Source organism: Nerophis lumbriciformis, linkage group LG04 (genome assembly GCF_033978685.3).
Source record: "Nerophis lumbriciformis linkage group LG04, RoL_Nlum_v2.1, whole genome shotgun sequence".
Taxonomy (NCBI): domain Eukaryota; kingdom Metazoa; phylum Chordata; class Actinopteri; order Syngnathiformes; family Syngnathidae; genus Nerophis; species Nerophis lumbriciformis.
Window position 1 is genome coordinate 28,410,759 of NC_084551.2, and position 18,508 is coordinate 28,429,266.

Sequence of the window (18,508 nt, forward strand, 5' to 3'; positions counted from 1 at the left end):
TGTTGATTTAATTAAAAAACAAACAAAAAACAAACACAAAAAACCGATACCGATAATAAAAAACCGATGCCGATCATTTCCGATATTACATATTAACGCATTTATCGGCCATCTCTGGTTAAAAACAAATACATTATGATCACACACAATTTGATTTAAAAAGTATAAGTATATACGTTTTACATTAACCAAAAAGTGTGAAAATATATTTTGTACTGGAGAACTTAAGGACCCAATATAGATTTTGGTGCCCAGCGCAGGATTGACCTATTCCAAATTGCATTGTGGTGCGTTTGTCGTAGGCAAAATGAAATGTTTCACGTTCACCACTAGGTGTCACGGCAGCATCACTCAGCATTAACATTTGGAGTAGTTGTCTATGTTATAGAGAGCAACAATATGAGTACATCTATGACAGGGTAGGAATATTTAGGACGATAATACAACTATTATTAACAACATAGCAGTGGGTGAAGAGTTACGTGTCAAATGTATGAAAACATAATTAATAAGGTGACCTCAAACCGGAACAGGCGCATTCCTACAGATCCATGCACGCGCAGTGGACACTTGTTAATTTGTGTTCATTAATTAGCTCCTATTATTAAAGCAAACATTATGCATTATGTGTGCATTTGCGTTCATTAGCTCCTATTATTAAAGCAAACATTATGTGTGCATCGCGCAGGACTCGTGCATGTGCCCGCTGGTTATTTGATCGAGCAAACTCCACCCAGCACACACACACACGCACACGACCTGAGAACCTGTGGCAGCGTGGTCGGCTGCGTGGAGAGAAAAGTTGCGTGGGTCAAAGTCCATCAGTGGACTTTTCGAAGACATGCAGCAAACATGGCCGCGGTAGCTGCGAGGGAACTTCCGTCCGAAAGTGACTTTCTGGAGGTTCTGGTGCGGGATCGCTGGCACAAAGTTTGGGCGCACTTGAACGAGGAGGCGCTGACGTTAAGCTGCGACGAGAACGACACCAATGGCGTCACCGCCAACGGATCCTACCTCGACAACAACAACTCCAACAACGGTCCGACAAGTGCGCGTGCCGCACACCTGGACCAGCACGAGCCGGTACCGGAGAGCATCGCGAACAGGAAGCGCTACGTCAAGGTGACCAAGCAGGACGTCGGCGGACTGGGGATCAGTATCAAAGGAGGCAGGGAGAATAAGATGCCGATACTGATCAGTAAGATCTTCAAAGGGCTGGCCGCCGACCAGACCCAGGCGCTGTACGTCGGAGACGCCATCCTGTCCGTCGGTGGTGTCAACCTGAGGGACGCGACCCACGACGAGGCGGTGCAGGCGCTCAAACGGGCCGGGAAAGACGTGACTCTGGAAGGTAGGAATGATGATGACATGCATGGTGAAGGGGAATTATTGGGCATACAGCACGAATGCAACTGAGATAGGTTTGCGACCCCAGAGGATGGAAGAATGGATGGATGGATGGATGGATGGATGGATGGATGGGCATGCAGGGCTATTCAACTCCAAATGAATGACACCATACCGGCCCACGAGTTCAGTTCAAAACTTGGGAGACAAACATATTCGCAGGATATTCCTAAAAAACACTTGAGCAGTGGTCCCCAACCACTGGTCCGAGGACTGGTACCGGTCCGTGACGCATTTGCTACCGGGCCGCACAGAAACATTAATTGATTTATAAACTACCGCATTTTCTTCTAATTAACTTTTGCCTGTCCCACTAAACACACCAATAAGCTTGTTAATAGATGCATATTACAACTCCTTTGTTATAGTACATGGGACAATGCACATTAATGGACATACAATATGTTAACCCTTGTGTGGTGTTCGGGTCTGTGGGACCCGTTTAAATTTTTTATTAAAAGAAAAATTATACAATTAATTAATTTTTCAAACTGAGACTCACTGACTTTGGCTCATTTTCTGTGAAGAACATCTATCAGAATACATATTAGTATTTAATGACCACACAGCATACACCCCCCTCTACACATTTCTATTACATATAAGATGTCCGGGTCCACTGGACCCGGGGCTAATAGAAGTGTGGAAATTGATGGTCTGTGTACCACACACACACACACACACACACACACACACACAGTAGGCCTAGACAGGAGGAGGACAGAGTGTAGGTACACAGAACATCAAAGTGCCAAATGTGTGAGAAAATGAGAGCAGACAGTGTTGACAAACAATGTTGCAACCTTGTGTGGGAATCAAAGGTGCAGAAACACAAAAGAAGAATCCCTGTGGGATGCAGAAACTGGCAGAGAAATTTTCCGTGCAACGTTCATATTGTTACTCAGCCAGCGTTTGTGGGTCTGATGGTCCCGTTGCATTTTGTGGCTTTTAATGCCTCACAATCAAACACTTTTATGTTAAAATACTGAACAGATGTTTACCTTATCCCAATAAACATCTGTTCAGTATTTTAACATAAAAGTGTTTCATTGTGAGGCATTAAAAGTCACAAAATGCAACGGGTCCATCAGACCCACAAACGCTGGCTGAGTAACAACAATATGAACATTACACAAGGGTTAATGTACCAGATTGTAGCCAAAGGCAACATTTTTTTTGCTGTTTTTATCTGCCATAAGTATAAAAGCCGGTCCGTGAAAAAAATGCATACATTAAACCGGTCCCTGGTGGTAAAAAAGGTTGGGGAACCCTGGACTAGAGTACTCTTTTTGTATAGAGTAGTGCTTCTGACTTACTTTTTTGTCATGCCTCCCTGGGGACATTTTTTATGTGTCCCCCTAAATTTAGATACGATTGAGAACCTGATAATATTTATTTATTCATAAATGTTTTCATATAAACGTATAATTCCTGCTTGAGCCTGTTGATTAATTCAAACAGTGCTTCCACCAAGCTGTAGGCTTGTGCATCATTCAAGAATGTAAAAAGACACTAATACTAAGGCCCATTCTACACTAAGCCGGCTAAGGTTATCCAGTGTAAATCCCACCTAACCTCATCCTTGTCCACACACACACAATGGTTGTTTAAGAACCCCTCCCCCCGTCCGTCCGCGATCTAATACGCATGCGCGGAAAATGCGCACGTCATAGTCACCTCCAGTGTTGCTTAGTGTGCAAGTTCTTAAATGTAACTTATCTGAACAATATCCAGTGTTGTGGTATTTCAATTAACTGAAATCCAGTGTGCTGTGAGGCCCTATTGTAGTGAATCACACCTGAGCCATCATGAAGTAATCAAATCTTTAATAGACACGTGAAAGTAAACAATGTGATAAAGAACATTTTACATCAATCAATCTAGAGATCTAGATATCTGGTCAGGACACTCCTCACTCTTTTGCCTTCACCTTCATTGACTTTATATACTCTGGACCTAGACGTTGAGTCCGCGACATACATGGCGGACAATAACTGATACAGTCTGCTTTGCCAGTCCAAATGCATTCGATGTATTCCGTAGTCTTCCCTCGTCGGCCAGGTAATACAAAGCACACACTACCTTTTTTATCACATCCACGGGAGCCCGCATTCTCGTTGTCTCTCCTTCGACTAATGGACAAAGTTTTTCGGTAAGTAGAATCACAGCTGACCTCCACATTCAAAAGTTCTCTTGCCGTCTGAGATGTGTTGTATCCGAAATAGCTGCAATCGCGTTTTTCCTTCACTTAAGGTATTCATGTGTGATTTCCACAAACGTCTGTACATTTAGAAGAATAAGAAATACGGGCCTGTCTGGATGACTCGCCTCCATCTTTCCAGTGGTTAGCTCCGGTTGTTATAAAGCTGGCTGTAGCGCGGTCTTTTTGACGTCACTTCCTGTGTGGGGCGCTGTCTTTCTGACTTCACTTCCTCTCCGAACTCAGTTTATAAACAATCAATGAGTCCATACAAAGCTAAGATCCGGAGATTCAAGAAATACAGGTCGCACTTACCTGTGTAAAAAATTATCCAAGGAGGGTTACCTTAGACGATGGTTTAATGAGGCTGACACGATGCTTAGGCTAAATAATTATTTGTTTAAGGAGTTATCCGGCTTAGTGTAGACATAACCTAAGTCCCTTGCCTCTCAGGCTCCCCCTGTCCCCTTACCGCAACCCCCTCAGGGGGGCCTGCCCCACCATTTGAGAAGCACTGGTATAGAGGAACTTGGACAACTGTAAACACATCGGCAGAGCCTATAGCCTTGACATTTTAAGCTTGCTAGCAAACAGGGGCTATGTTTACACTGCAGTTCAAAGTGGGCCAAATTTTTTAGATCAGATTTTTTTTCATTTCACTGTTTACGGTGCAAGAAAAATTAGATTTTTATCAGACTCCAGTGTAAACGCGCACAGGCCCAAAAGTGGCCCCAAAGTGGCCTCGACGTCACTTGCATGACGTGGCCTGAATATGATACCAAACGATCAGGTTTGAAGCACTTTGGAGCGTTTAAACTTGCCAAAAAAATCCAATCTGTCTCACTTGACGGCAAAAAAATCTGATTCGTGTAAACATTGGGGTCCAAACTAGTGATTTACATAACTAAGGCGTTCCTCAAGGCATATGTTCAAACTTCTTTATTTATACTACTGGTGTTCTTCAAGGTTACATTTTAGGTCCTCTCTTTTTATATCATTTGGGCTATTCAACTGGTGGCCTGCAAGTTCAGTTCAAACAACTTGTGAGAGAGTCACATTTTTGCAGCCGATTCTTAAAAACACTAGAGTGCTTTCATAGAGACGATATTTGACTATCCTTTTTTTGCAGAACATCTACAGTATATAAACAGCAGAGTGCTTCTGTAACTGACATAAAAAAACCACCTAAAATAAAATGTCTACCGTAGAGAATGCTGGTTCCCTGGAATATACAAAATAAGACTAATAATTGTAGCCCTTAACTTTTTGGAATTGTGGGCAAACCGAAGCAATTTAGTTGAATATCCCTGGCATACAATAACATACCCACATTCATTAAATAGCATGAAATATGTTTTCGACTTGTGTTTGGTCTTTTGAAGTTCAATAAATACTTTCATGTCCATATTAGTGTACATCTACTATACTAGTATTTATGAGCGTTCAGTGCAGGGCTATTAAACTACAGTAGTAGCCCGTTTTTTGTAAGCCCCACTTTTTGGATAATTTATTTTTATTTTTTATTATTATTTTTTTTTTGTGTGTCTTGTCCAGCTTCTCAGGCAAATGATATAGTTGATGTAGATGCCCATGTCGTCTGTTCAGATTTACTTTACAAAAGAGAAGTGTAGGATACTTCTCTTGTTGCCTTATTTGTATTTGACTTTATTAAATGTATTTATATTATCATTTAGTGCAGCCGGGCCGGAGCAGGAGGGGATAGAAAGAGAGAAAAAAGAAGACAGAGAGGGAAATTGTGGGGACAAGAGGGGGATTAGACAGAGAGACAAAAACAACAACAGCAAACAACAACAACAACAACAATTTTTGGATAATTTTCAACTGAAATTTTCGCGAAAAGTTTGCCCTGGTTTTTCGTACACCATTTTGGTTATTTTACAACAAAACATTGTGCGTAGCTAACTAGTCCGTTTGTCCGCGTATCATTCCACATAATTGTGTTCCCAAACAAAGTATCTCACATGTTGATGATTCAGTCTCTGTGTACTGCTGCAAAATAAACCGCTGTTGTGCCAAATAAAGTTGTGAGTGCCATCACTTTGATAAGTGAGAAACACTATTGAAATGAGTAAAGTACAAATGTACATTTGAACCTCGATTTACAAACCTAATTGGTTCTTGAACAGGGTTTGTAAATAGAAAAGTTTGTATTTTGAAGCACATTTATTCATAAGAAAACATTTAAACATGAATATTGGTTTCCAGCCATGACAAAAGTCCTTATATTAGTAAACGCTCGTACATTTTTAACACATTAATTGTAAAAGTGAAATAACATTTGAGCTGTCGAGCAGACACGGCAGCGTAGAGCAAATTAAAATTATTGTAATTTGGTTACATTTTATTGAATCAGTGTTGTTGTTAAAGGTGCTATATAAATAAAGGGGATTGGATTGAACCATACCTGTCCACATCTGCATTTGAAAATAAGAACAATGTCTCAGAAATTTGGGGAAAATCAGTGAAACACATGAAGGGTTATTTCAAGTGTTGTTGAGCGGACCAGAGGCTGTGCTACTTGGGCAGTACCAGGAAGGATATTATCTGTATTTCTTTTGTCATGACAATGGAAACGGAAAATACGGGAGTTTCTTGGGGAAAATAGGAGGGTTGACATGTATGAGCGCAACATAAATGCTCAGATATAATTTTCCTGTTAATGCCAAATGTTTGCAGGCTGCTTAATAGGACCCAATTATAACTGTTCCATAATCAGATTGTCTTATATGGATCACGCTAACTGGGCTCTTTGACTTACGGACAACCTAAATTTCAGTGTGTGTTTGTGTTGTCTAAGATCCCCTATGACAGTGGTCCCCAACCTTTTTGTAACTGCGGACCGGTCAACGCTTTAAAATGTATCCCACAGACCCGGGGGGGGTTATGGTATTTTTTTATTTTATTTTTTTTATTTTTTTGTCATAAAAAAATACAATTATGCGTGCCTACGGACTGTATCCCTGCAGACTGTATTGATGTATATTGATATATAATGTAGGAACCAGAAATATTAATAACAGATAGAAACAACCCTTTATTGCGAATGAGTGTAAATGGGGGAGGGATGTTTTTTTGGGGTTGGTGCACTAATTGTAAGTGTATCTTGTGTTTTTTATGTTGATTTAATGAAAAAAATAAAACTTTTTTAAAATATTTTTTTATTTTATTTCTTGTGTGGCCCGGTACCAATCGATCCACGGACCCAGTGGTTGGGGACCACTGCCCCATGACGTCCCTAGTAAAGTGCTGCATGTTTAAAATCCCACCTGTGGATTCTTATGCAAATCCAATACGTTTCTCAATCCCCAGGATGCGAAGGGATGCAAAGTGCTTCAGAATTTCTACCTACCACTTGATTGTCATCACGTTGCTTTTCAGGTAGCCTATAAATCACACCCTGATTAGATGAATAGAATAAAAGCAGAAGGATTCTGTGCCCTGAGGCTTGTGAATGAATTCCTCTCATCTATGCAATTTATTTTTTGTGGTTTGAATTAAGCTGATTAATAGCAAGAGCCAGGACACGGAAATTGGTATTTGTATTAAGCCGCAATGCATTTCTTTAAAGCGTTTTTTCTCATGTGTTTTTGTGGTACCAATTTTTACTTACAGTTCTGGCTTTGCATTGTGTGCTATTGTGGTGTATGTTATGTTAAACTGATTCACCTACAACTTGTCTTTTAGTTACAACGGTGACATTTAAGTAGACTGGGGGATAAAACTATATTGATATATATTGCAAAATACGATTTTTTCGATAGTAATATGAGACCATTTCGATAGTATCACAGGGTTTCCGCGGGGCATTAAAAAGCATGAATAGACATTAAATGGATTTTGGGAAACCTAAGGCCTTAAAGGGCATTCAATCCAGAGGTATTAAACATTTTTATACAATTTTAAGGCAGGGCCGGTAGTCAGTAAGTCATTTAATCAAAGGGTAAATTAAATTGAATTTGCCGTCATTGATACATACATCATACATCTGTCTGTGTGTTTCCTTTCTTCGGCTGCAGCTTTCAAATTGGATAACGAGGTCTTGTAAGGTCCGGTCTAAAAGCGTGAAAAGTGCTGCCTCCAAATGGATCTGGGAGCCCAAACTTTGCAATTCTTTGGTGACTGTAGGCGTGTAGTCCTTACCTCTGACACCGTTTCATGTTAATAAGGAAGCACAGCCTGTTTCATACACAAGTCCTTTATTTCAGTCTCCACTTCAACACACATGAGCTAACTTGCCTAACATTAGCAGCTGTCTTGATGCAGGCACCTTACATGACCTACGGTGGCCTAGGATGGATAAACAACATTCCCACAGGAAATGAATTAGCGTTCCTTCAGCTGCCTGACACAATGTACATACATTGCTCTCTAATGTGCCCATTTTATACAACTGAGAGGGGATCAAATATAATCTATTGAAGATGTTAAATTGACTCAGTTTATTTTTATTTCATCTAAAGGATGCAAATATCATTCTATGATGTGTATTTTTCTAAAATGTTTAAATTTATCATTCATTTATTGCAGTGGCGGGCTGTGCGTTTACCACCTAGGCCTTCAGTGATTACCTCTCATAATACCATCATTTATGTCCCCACATGACCATTGCTGGAGAAATACTATACAGAAACACATTTACGCACTACCGGGCATTGTACAAAACGGGTTATTTTCTGGCGCATTTTAAAATCTATAAACCCGCATCAGCAATTAAAACATATCTTATGTGGTACTGTCAAAATTAAAATGGCAAAAAACATATTAAACATGAAAAAATAAAGATATAAAATATCTGAATTCACATTTCATCGCAGGGACAGCTGAGCTAGTTTCCGGGGTTGGCCGACATGGTCTCACAAGATATAGTTTCTCTTTAAATATCCTTCTTGAAAATGGCTTTGCAAATCTATGTATTGTCTTGTCTAATTATAAAAGATGCAGACGAGGCGTGTTGGCTGACTTCTTAAAGTTTACTGCACAGCGTGCTCATCAATAACATCCAGCTTCTGGCATGTCTACATTTAACAACCTAAACGGGGCTACTGCGCATGCTCTTCACTACTGTGGCATGCTGGGTAATGGAGTTCTTATGTTACCTAGCTCATAACATCACAATATATATATCTGCCTTAGGCCAACTATAAGGCCCTACTGACACCATGATCTGATTGGCTATCACAACTGTCTGTCATATGTTTGTGCCCGTTCACTTACAGTGCACAGACTCCAGCATTGCTGATTCTGAAGGCCCCTGGCAGATTTGGTACAGCATGGCAACATAAGCTAGCTGAATTCTGATTGGATAAAAACTCTATAAACTAAAAACAACAGCGCTGGAAGGAGCATAATATGACATGAAGTGAATATTAATACTTTTAGATATTTAGGGAAAGTAAATTAAAAATTACTTGTATCTTTAATTATGATCATGATTTCTGGTTATGTTAGGCCAGCAGAGAAGGCCTTGCTAGCCCTGATGGCACACCACTGATTTATTTGACACATTCATTATTTGCATTCCTAGTCTGATGTTTATTATTCCATGAAGCCTCTTAACAAATTTCTAAATTGTACCCTGATTAAAAAATGTATCCTCCAGTTTGTGGCTATTATAGGCATATTTTCAGAGGATATGTATTTTTGCAGCATGTTTTAAAGAGATAACATTTAAAAAATGACTTATTTTATAAATTATATTAATTAACTAATTCTTATTCAGAGTGCTTTGTGGGCGGAATAGAGGCGCTACCATTGACTCCATTGTTAGAATTAGTATAGTTGGGATTTTGCTAACATTTATTTGCGACTTAGTATGCATTAAAGAAGAAAAGCATATATGTTCTTGTCTTACATAAGGATTGTAAATGATAGGCAAAATAAAAAAGTTTAGATCCCCTCTATTATATTTTCTACATCCTGTGAACTTGCTGATGCTGTGGCGAAAATGAATACATGTCGGGAAAATGCAAATTTCAGCCAAATTGGCTGGCTGGCTGGCTAACTTTTCAAAACCTGCTTAAAGCTTGTCTATGGTAAACTCAGAGAGGTGTTCCAAAAAGGACGTACAGAGACTCCAAACTTTGCTCAACGAGCATTAATGCGGTGAAATCAATGTCAAATTTGTTTTGGCGTGACCAACAAAGCAACTTCTGCTGTCACCGCCACAACTGTCAGCTCTTCCAAAAAAAGAAAAAAAACCAAAGAAATAATTAGTAAATACAGATACATTCTCTTTTCTCCTGAGCTGCCACCTTACCTTAACTGTATTTAGTGACAGTGGTTTTCTGAAGTGTTCCTGAGCCCATGTGGTGATATCCTTTAGAGATTGATGTCGGTTTTTGATACAGTGCCGTCTGAGGGATCGAAGGTCACGGTCATTCAATGTTGGTTTACGGCCATGCCGCTTACGTGGAGTGATTTCTCCAGATTCTCTGAACCTTTTGATGATATTATGGACCGTAGATGTTGAAATCCCTAAATTTCTTGCAATTACACTTTGAGAAACGTTGTTCTTAAACTGTTTGACTATTTGCTCATGCAGTTGTGGACAAAGGGGTGTACCTCGCCCTATCCTTTCTTGTGAAAGACTGAGCATTTTTTGGGAAGCTGTTTTTATACCCAATCATGGCACCCACCTGTTCCCAATTAGCCTGCACACCTGCGGGATGTTCCAAATAAGTGTTTGATGAGCATTCCTCAACTTTATCAGTATTTATTGCCACCTTTCCCAACGTCTTTGTCACGTGTTGCTGGCATCAAATTCTAAAGTTAATGATTATTTGCAAAACAATTTTTTTTATCAGTTTGAACTATAAATATGTCTTTGTAGCATATTCAACTGAATATTGGTTGAAAATGATTTGCAAATCATTGTATTCCGTTTATATTTACAACACAACACAATTTTCCAACTCATATGGAAACGGGGTTTGTATATCGTGATACATATCGATATTGACTGATATGAAAAATATGGTGATATGAGCTCTACATTCTGCCAGGACGCATTTTGAGGAACTGTCTTGTTATGTAACCACTGGTTCCATGAAGGACACATTCGTGTTCAAACTCCCTATGCTTCTTTTTTTTATTTTTTTATTTGGCAGCTTGTGTATCCTGCATGTACATGCTCTAACGCACACATACAGTTGCTTTTTAGAAGATGAACATTGGGCTCATGGTACATTAATCTGAAGGCTGGACATCGTTTTGCACACACACACGCGCACATACACAACACTCACAAACACAGGAAATACAATATAAGTGGCCACTTCTGGGTTTATTCCTGTTCCCATGAGCACTCTTGAACAACAAGTATCTCTCTCTCTCTCTCACACACACACACACACACAAACACAAACACACACACACTATGACGCTTGTGATGATCCTTCCCAGGGGTACGAGGTTGCTACATTGTAGAGGGGAAAGCAGAACTGACTGATATAAGAAAGGAAGAAAGACGTAGCAGAACTGGCAGGGGGTGGAGCAGAATTGTGAGTCAATTGAAAAAATGTGGCGAGGGAAACGTGAAGCAAATGAGATAGGTAAACTTCAGGCTACACGAGTGCCGGACGTTGTTCTGCGCTCATTTGAGGGAAAAGCAGCGAAACATGAATGTGTATTACAGTAAGTCATGTCTTATAAATCTCTGCAGGCCTGGAGGGCATTTTGTCCATTTAGCCAAGCGTGTATGTTTCATTTCAAATAAAACATGTGATCTGTGATATCCCCAATGTTCCACTTACTTTCCAAGCACTTAGGACGCAGGAGATTGAGAGAAATAATCTGTTTGGACTATTAACAGAGGCTGGATAGTGACTTTAAGCAATTTATGTACTCCAACATTTTTGTTGAATCATTCATCTGTGTATATTACTTAGACGCTAACAATTTGCAAATCGGTAAAAGATGGAAGACATATTTAAGTAAAATAGACAGTTTAGATGAATATGTGCTCAGGTTTTTGAGGGCGTGAAGCAATGTACATTAAGGATGTACATTGTACACACACACACACACACACACATCCTGGACAACACGTTAGGGCTATCCTCAAACAGTGGAAGATTTGACAATTTGATTTGGGGAAGGCTGATTCGACTATCAACCTTGCACTCAAATCATCAAACATTAAACTCCGTGGGAGGGAGGCGAAGTTAAGTACCTGTTGTGTTGGGAGTGTGATTCAATTGCGTTCATCATTGATAACATAGTCTTGTGTGCAGACGAATAGTTTCAAGAGAGTAAGAGCTCATTTTTATGTGCTTCCAATTTGGGTGTCACTAGAAAGCGATCGCTGAGTTGGTCGCTGCTTCCTGGTGCGACATTACGTGTCTAAAAGAGCTGTTCGTATGTTTTTGCCTCCCATCTCTCTCTCCCTAAAAACAATTTGTCTGCAGACAGTAATCTTTTACTAATAGTGTTGATGAGATGTTTCTACATAAGTGATTGGTCTCGATGTAATGCGCCGCAGTCATACAGGAAGCTCTCCGTGCCACCGTGCGCCTCTGGTGGGAGGAAACCCGGATATTGGACACGGCAGGCGACCGGATCTGCCGCATTGCCCCCGAGGTGTAGCTCTCTGTTGGTAAAGGTAATGATCCTTCCACAGATTCACATATGGAACATTATTTACAACTTTTACTTTTATCTATTTATTCAAGTTTGATATCTTGTCGGCACAGCACCCCAGCCAAGGACCTCACTCAACAATCCGATCTCTACCGTGTTCATTTAATTATCAGAGTAGTTTAGCTTTTTTTTGAGGGGGGAAAAAGTTTCAAATGAGATCTCTGTTTTGTTCACTTTAATAAAAGACTGCATTCCTTTTATAGATATTTGAGATATTTCTCTTATTGCCTTATTTGTATTTGACTTTATTAAATGGATTTATTTAAAGTTTGGCACAGCCCGACTGGAGCAGGAGGGGATAGAAAGAAGAAGAAACAGGAAGCCACGGACAAGAGGATGATAAGACAGAGAGACAACAACAAAAACAACAACAACGGAAAAACATCAGAAAATATGACATGTACAAATATGATACAACAATTATAGCAAAGAACCAGTTTGTGAAGTAGATAGTAATAACCACAGCAATGACAATGAATATTATTGCACTACAAATGGAATAATAAAAACACTATTGATAATGAATAATAATAATAATAATAATACTTACCTTTATTATCAACAATACAATTATTTTAAATGCAACAATACATATATGTAATAAAAATGTGAATTACAAAATAAAGCAGATAAATGGAGGGGGAAAAAGAGAAGAAGACTATATTAACCTATAAGGTTAATTTAGTCTTGTTATAGTAAAAATATTGTTATAGTAAACATAGGTTAAGCTTTATCAGTGTGCCGTGTTTTACCCAGTTTCCCCTGGGAGGACAACATTAACATGTGATGAAACGTAAATTTTGCATGGGTGCATGGATGGATCAACTATGAAAATATTTAGCCAAAGACAGCCCGACAACACATTATTAATTTTTGCATTGGACTCAGTGCATCTAGGAACAATTTGACCAAGGCCCTTTAATAAAGTCTATTAAAGCATGAGTTTGGAGTGGAGAGGTCAAGGCATTTTTTTAAAAAAAGCACAATGCATATGCCAGGCAATTCAAAGTGCTGGCAATCATGGATTCATTCAATTAAAATCAAAAAGTTAAGATAAAATATCTTCAGATGTCATACAGTATCCACAGTTACGGTAAATAAACGTGTTTTAACTTGCCTGAATTTGAACATTGCCAACGGTGAGGCCTGTCTCACAAACCTTTCGACGACCCTATTTTAGCAGCATAAAATTGAAATGCAACCTTACCATGTTTAGTCCTGACTCTGGGCACCAACAGCAGACCGCTCCCTCAGGTTTTCAGAGTCCGAATGGTACATAGGGTTCTAAGATGTCAGAAATGTATGTCATGGTCGGCTTTCACCGGAGTAGTACCCAACGGAGAGAATTATAATAATATCCATCCATCCATTTTCTACCGCTTATTCCCTTCGGGGTCGCAGGGGTCGCTGGAGCCTATCTCAGCTACAATTGGGCGGAAGGCGGCATACACCCTGGACAAGTCGCCACCTCATCGCAGGGCCAACACAGATAGACAGACAACATTCACACTCACATTCACACACTAGGGCCAATTTAGTGTTGCCAATCAACCTATCCCCAGGTGCATGTCTTTGGAGGGGGGGGGGAGCCGGAGTACCCGGAGGGAACCCACGCAGTCACGGGGAGAACATGCAAACTCCACACAGAAAGATCCCGAGCCCGGGATTGAACTCACGACTACTCAGGACCTTTGTATTGTGAGGCAGACGCACTAACCCCTCTGCAATAATTATAATAAAAAGCACACACAAAAAGTAGTGTGGAAAAATAACTAAGGATGCACACAAAAAGTGTGGAGAAACTGAAAACGCACAAAAAGGTGTGGAGAGAAAACAGCTAACACTACAGGGCAATGCTGGAACAGAGCCACAGGAAGGAGACGCGTGAGTGGAGCCAGTGTAGAGGAGATGAACACGACTGGAAGGGTGAACATCAGGAATCTACTGGTGCCGAGTGAATGGATTGGAGAGCATAAGAAGTCAGGAGGAAATGGGTATCAGGTGTGTACGCAGGTGGCTCTGCCCTGTAGCCTGAAAACCAGGCACTGCAACACAGAGCAGACAGGCGGCAACAGAGTTGTCAGATCATGACAGAACTCTGCCATCTATAAGACGACTCCTGGCGGCTTACCTGGTTTTGCAGGATGAAGAGAGTGGAATGCATACAGAAGGGATGAATCGGTTCCGGGCAGCCATCAGGGACAAAGTCGCTCTTCTATGCTGCCACACCCGATGAGCTCTGCGAATGTGCTGGTATACGGATGGTATAGCGATCTCCGACTTCCAGAAAGGAAAACAAAGCGGCTTGTAACCATAGGCGACTCTAAATGGAGATATACCTGTGGCCGAGGATGTGAGGGAACTATGAGCATACTCCACCTAAGGGAAGTGGGAGGACCAGGTGTCTGTGTCATACACAGCAGCGTGCCTCCTCCAGGTCCTGGTTAGCATGCTCCGTTTGGCCGTTGGTCTGGGGATTATATCCTGATTAAAGGCTACCTATGGTATGCCTTACAAAAAGCCTTCCAGACCTGGGATGCGAATGGGGGTTCTCTGTTCGAGACCAGGTCCAGAGGGATATCATGAAGGCTGAAAATGTGGTCGAGCAGAAGTTAAGCAGTCTCTAGGGAATAAGGTAATATGAAAAGGGGAATGAAGTGTGCCATCTTAAAAAATCAGGCAACCACATTGAGTAGTTTCCCGGGAAACTGAAAGACCTGTAATGATATCCAAATTGATGTGGTACCAAGGTCGTGACAGAATAGATAGTGGATGGAGAAGACCGACTGAAAGGCGATGAGAAGCATTGCCTCTGGCGCAGACAGAGCAGGCGTTAACAAAGTTGTTGTTGTCTCTTCCCATCGCTGGCCAGCAAAATCTTTGTGAGACTAGGAACACGCCAGGATGGCAAGATACGTTAGATGCATGTCCTCACAGCAGGACCTCAGATCTCAGTTTGCCTGCAGAAACGTTGTTGGGGACCTTGGTCTTGATGCCGGTATTCAACACCCTTCTCTCCACCTCTCATTGGAGTGCTCTTGTCACTCGAGCCACAAGTATGATAGTCTCTGGGGGGGGGGTCTCCTCAGCGGCAGGGCCGTAAATTTTGGAGAGCGCATCAGGCTTGCTGTTGCGGGTCTGTAGGTAATAATAAAGATAAAGTTAAAGGGTGTGAGAAACATGTAGACAAGTTGGAGCTCGTAGACATCACCGACTGGTGCATAAGGATCATGTCCCTGAGGACATCGTCAATTAGATTTTGAAAAACGGCGGGCGCATTAGTGAGGCAAAAATGCATTACTAAATATTGAAAATGCCCCATTGAGGTGTTAAAAGCAGTCTTCCACTCATTCCCTTTCTTAAATCTCACTAGGTGATAAGCATTGCATAAGTCTAATTTAGTGAAAACAGCTGCCAAGGATAAAGAAGTAAAAACCAAATCCATAAGTGGCAAAGGGTAGCTATTCTTCCCTGTTTTGTCGTTAAGACCAAGATAGTCAATACAGGGCCACAAAGATGAATTTTTTTTTCTCAAAAAACAGCCCTAATGGAGAGAAAGAGGAGCGAATGAGACCCGCCGCGAGTGACAAGGAAATATAGTCACTTAATGCGGACTATTCCGGACCTTACACATTAGAGTCTTGCCACAGGGAACGCCTGCGGGAGGAGTTTAATAGAACAGTCATGAGGATGATGTTGGGGAAGGGACTAAATACCTTTTTGAGGTTGTGATATTCGGCAGGTACCCCCGGCAGATTAATGGACTCACTAACACGGCTAGGCGTAGCTGTCGAGGGAACAGCGGGACGCAAACAATTAGCGTAGCAAAGGATGCTTCAATTCAAAACGGTGGTTCTACCCCAATCAATATTGGGATTATGCAGTTTCAGCCATGGTAGACCTAATAGAACTGACATGGAAGAATAAAGAAGTGTATCGCCTCATGAAAACTTGTCCTACGAGCTGCATTGGCGCCTCAGTAGCGTCGTTAGGCTGACGAGTGGCGGTTATGGCAAGAACGATTACAAGGTCGACTCCTGCCGCTGCCAATATCGTTCACTGAGGCGAAGCGGTATGGTATATGCTGTCCATCTTAGTGTCTTCTCTTTGCATTCGCATATTTTGTCGTCTAGAGAATGGCTAAGTCAATGAGTGTGTCAAGGGTGGCAGTTTTGTCATGGGTAGCAAGTTTGTTCTTGATGGGACAATTTAATCCCTTGTAGGCCTGGGCGATATGGCCTAATAATAAATTCCCCAATTTTTTTTCACAAAATGTTTTGTTTTGAATACAAATGACAGAGATAATTCAAAAACATTTTTTCATTTATTATGTAGTTTGAAATGACACTGCATACACTGCATTTTACTCTGAGCACAATTCTAATTCATATAATGTTGTTCTTTTTAGACCAGATATGAATTGTACTTTTTATGGGATAATTTTCAAATAATTAAATTAGGAGCTTCTCTTGGGAAGCAATACTTCTGCTTGAATAGAATACTTCTGTTAAAATGTTTTTAACATTGCACATTGCCATACCTGCCAACATTCCCGATTCTTCCGGGAGACTCCCGAATTTCAGTGCCCCTCCCGAAAATCTCCCGGGACAACCATTCTCCCGAATTTCTCCCGATTTTCACCCGGACAACAAAATTAAGGGCATGCCGTGATGGCACTGCCTGTAGCGCAGCGTTTCTCAAAGTGTGGGGCGCGCCCCACTGGTGGGGAATAGAGACATGACAGGTGGGGCGCGAGGAACGGGAAGGAATTTCACTTTAATTTTTTTTTTTTTTTTTTAGATTTTTTTTTTTTTACTATGCTTTCATTTTCTATACACACTGTAAATCACTTTGTGATTCTGTCTGTGAAATCCGCTATATAAATACATGTAAATTACTTATTTTTCCTGTAGGCTTTAAATTTCTAGGTAGGAGCAAAAGTTTGACAGACATAGCAACAGTAACTAATGGGGGCGGGGCTAAGCGGAACAAATTTGACGAGACAAGCGCAGCAAAATTAAAAGCTGTCCCACTGTTAAACGACACAGTTGCGAGACGTATATGCGACATTGCAAGTGATCTTGAGGAACAACTCGGAGACAAATGAAAAGAAAGTCGTTTTGCTTTACAAGTGGACGAAGCTACTATGACAGCAATAAAGACTGCCTGTTCATCGCATATGTCCGCTTTGTGAATGGCGAGTCACTGTGCGAGGATTTGCTGTTTTGCAAATACATAAAAAATAGAGCCTCTGCTGATGAGCTGTTCAAGATAATGGACAGTTTCCTCAAAGAACACGACCTTAAATGGGAAAACTGTGTGGGCTTTTGCTCTGATGGCGCAATGACCATGGCAGGGTCAAGAAACAAGCTGCAGGCTCTAATAAAGAGGGTTGCGCCAAATGCGCATTGGACACACTGTGTCATTCACCGGGAAGCACTCGCGTCAAGGCAGCTCACCCCCGAACTCAATAAGGTTTTAACAGATGTGAGCGCGGTAAATTTGATCAAAACACGACCACTGAAAGCGCGACTGTTCTCTGCACTGTGTGAGGAAATGGGAGCTGATCATACAGCCGTGCTGTTTCACCATACTTGCCAACCTTGAGACCTCCAATTTCGGGAGGTGGGGGTCGGGGGCGTGGTTGGGGGTGGGGGCGTGGTTAAGAGGGGAGGAGTATATTTACAGCTAGAATTCACCAAGTCAAGTATTTCATATATATATATATATATATATATGTCTTAATAAGGTTATCCAAAAAATAGTGCTCGATACCGTAGTAGAGCGCAATATATGTATGTGTGGGGAAAAAAAATCACAAGACTATTTCATCTCTACAGGCCTGTTTCATGAGGGGGGTACCCTCAATCGTCAGGAGATTTTAATGGGAGCATTCGCATACCATGGTTTATATAGGGCACAGAGTGGGTGGGTACAGGCTGGCCTAGGGGCGTGGTGATTGGTTCATGTGTTACCTAGGAGGTGTTTCCGTCTATGGCGGCATGTTGTTACAATTTCGCTGCGCTTGTTGAGGGATGACAGGTCTGGACGGTAGATAATAAACTGTTTCTCTTTCAAGCATAGGTTGCATCTTTTATTACCACTATTGTAAGGTGTGCTGGATGCAAGAATTTGCCATGTTATTGAATATTCAACATTATTGTCTTTGAGGTCCCAAATGTGTTTGCTGAGTTCTGTGGTATTTCGCAGGTTTTTGTTCCTGAAAGAAGCCTTGTGGTTGTT

General features: G+C 41.1%; 1 protein-coding gene across 2 annotated transcripts in view; it reads left to right on the plus strand.

Moving 5' to 3' along the window:
- The first annotated feature begins 695 nt into the window (after nt 1-695).
- The window catches only part of sntb1 (syntrophin, basic 1), a 122,602-nt gene continuing 104,789 nt past the window's right edge, over nt 696-18,508 (plus strand). Inside the window, exon 1 of one of the 2 annotated variants that reach the window (XM_061951362.1) lies at nt 696-1,351. In XM_061951362.1, coding sequence (XP_061807346.1) covers nt 853-1,351 — 499 coding nt within the window. In that variant the 5' untranslated portion in view covers nt 696-852. The remainder of the gene's footprint in view (nt 1,352-18,508) is intronic. The other variant, XM_061951355.2, reaches the window with a different exon arrangement.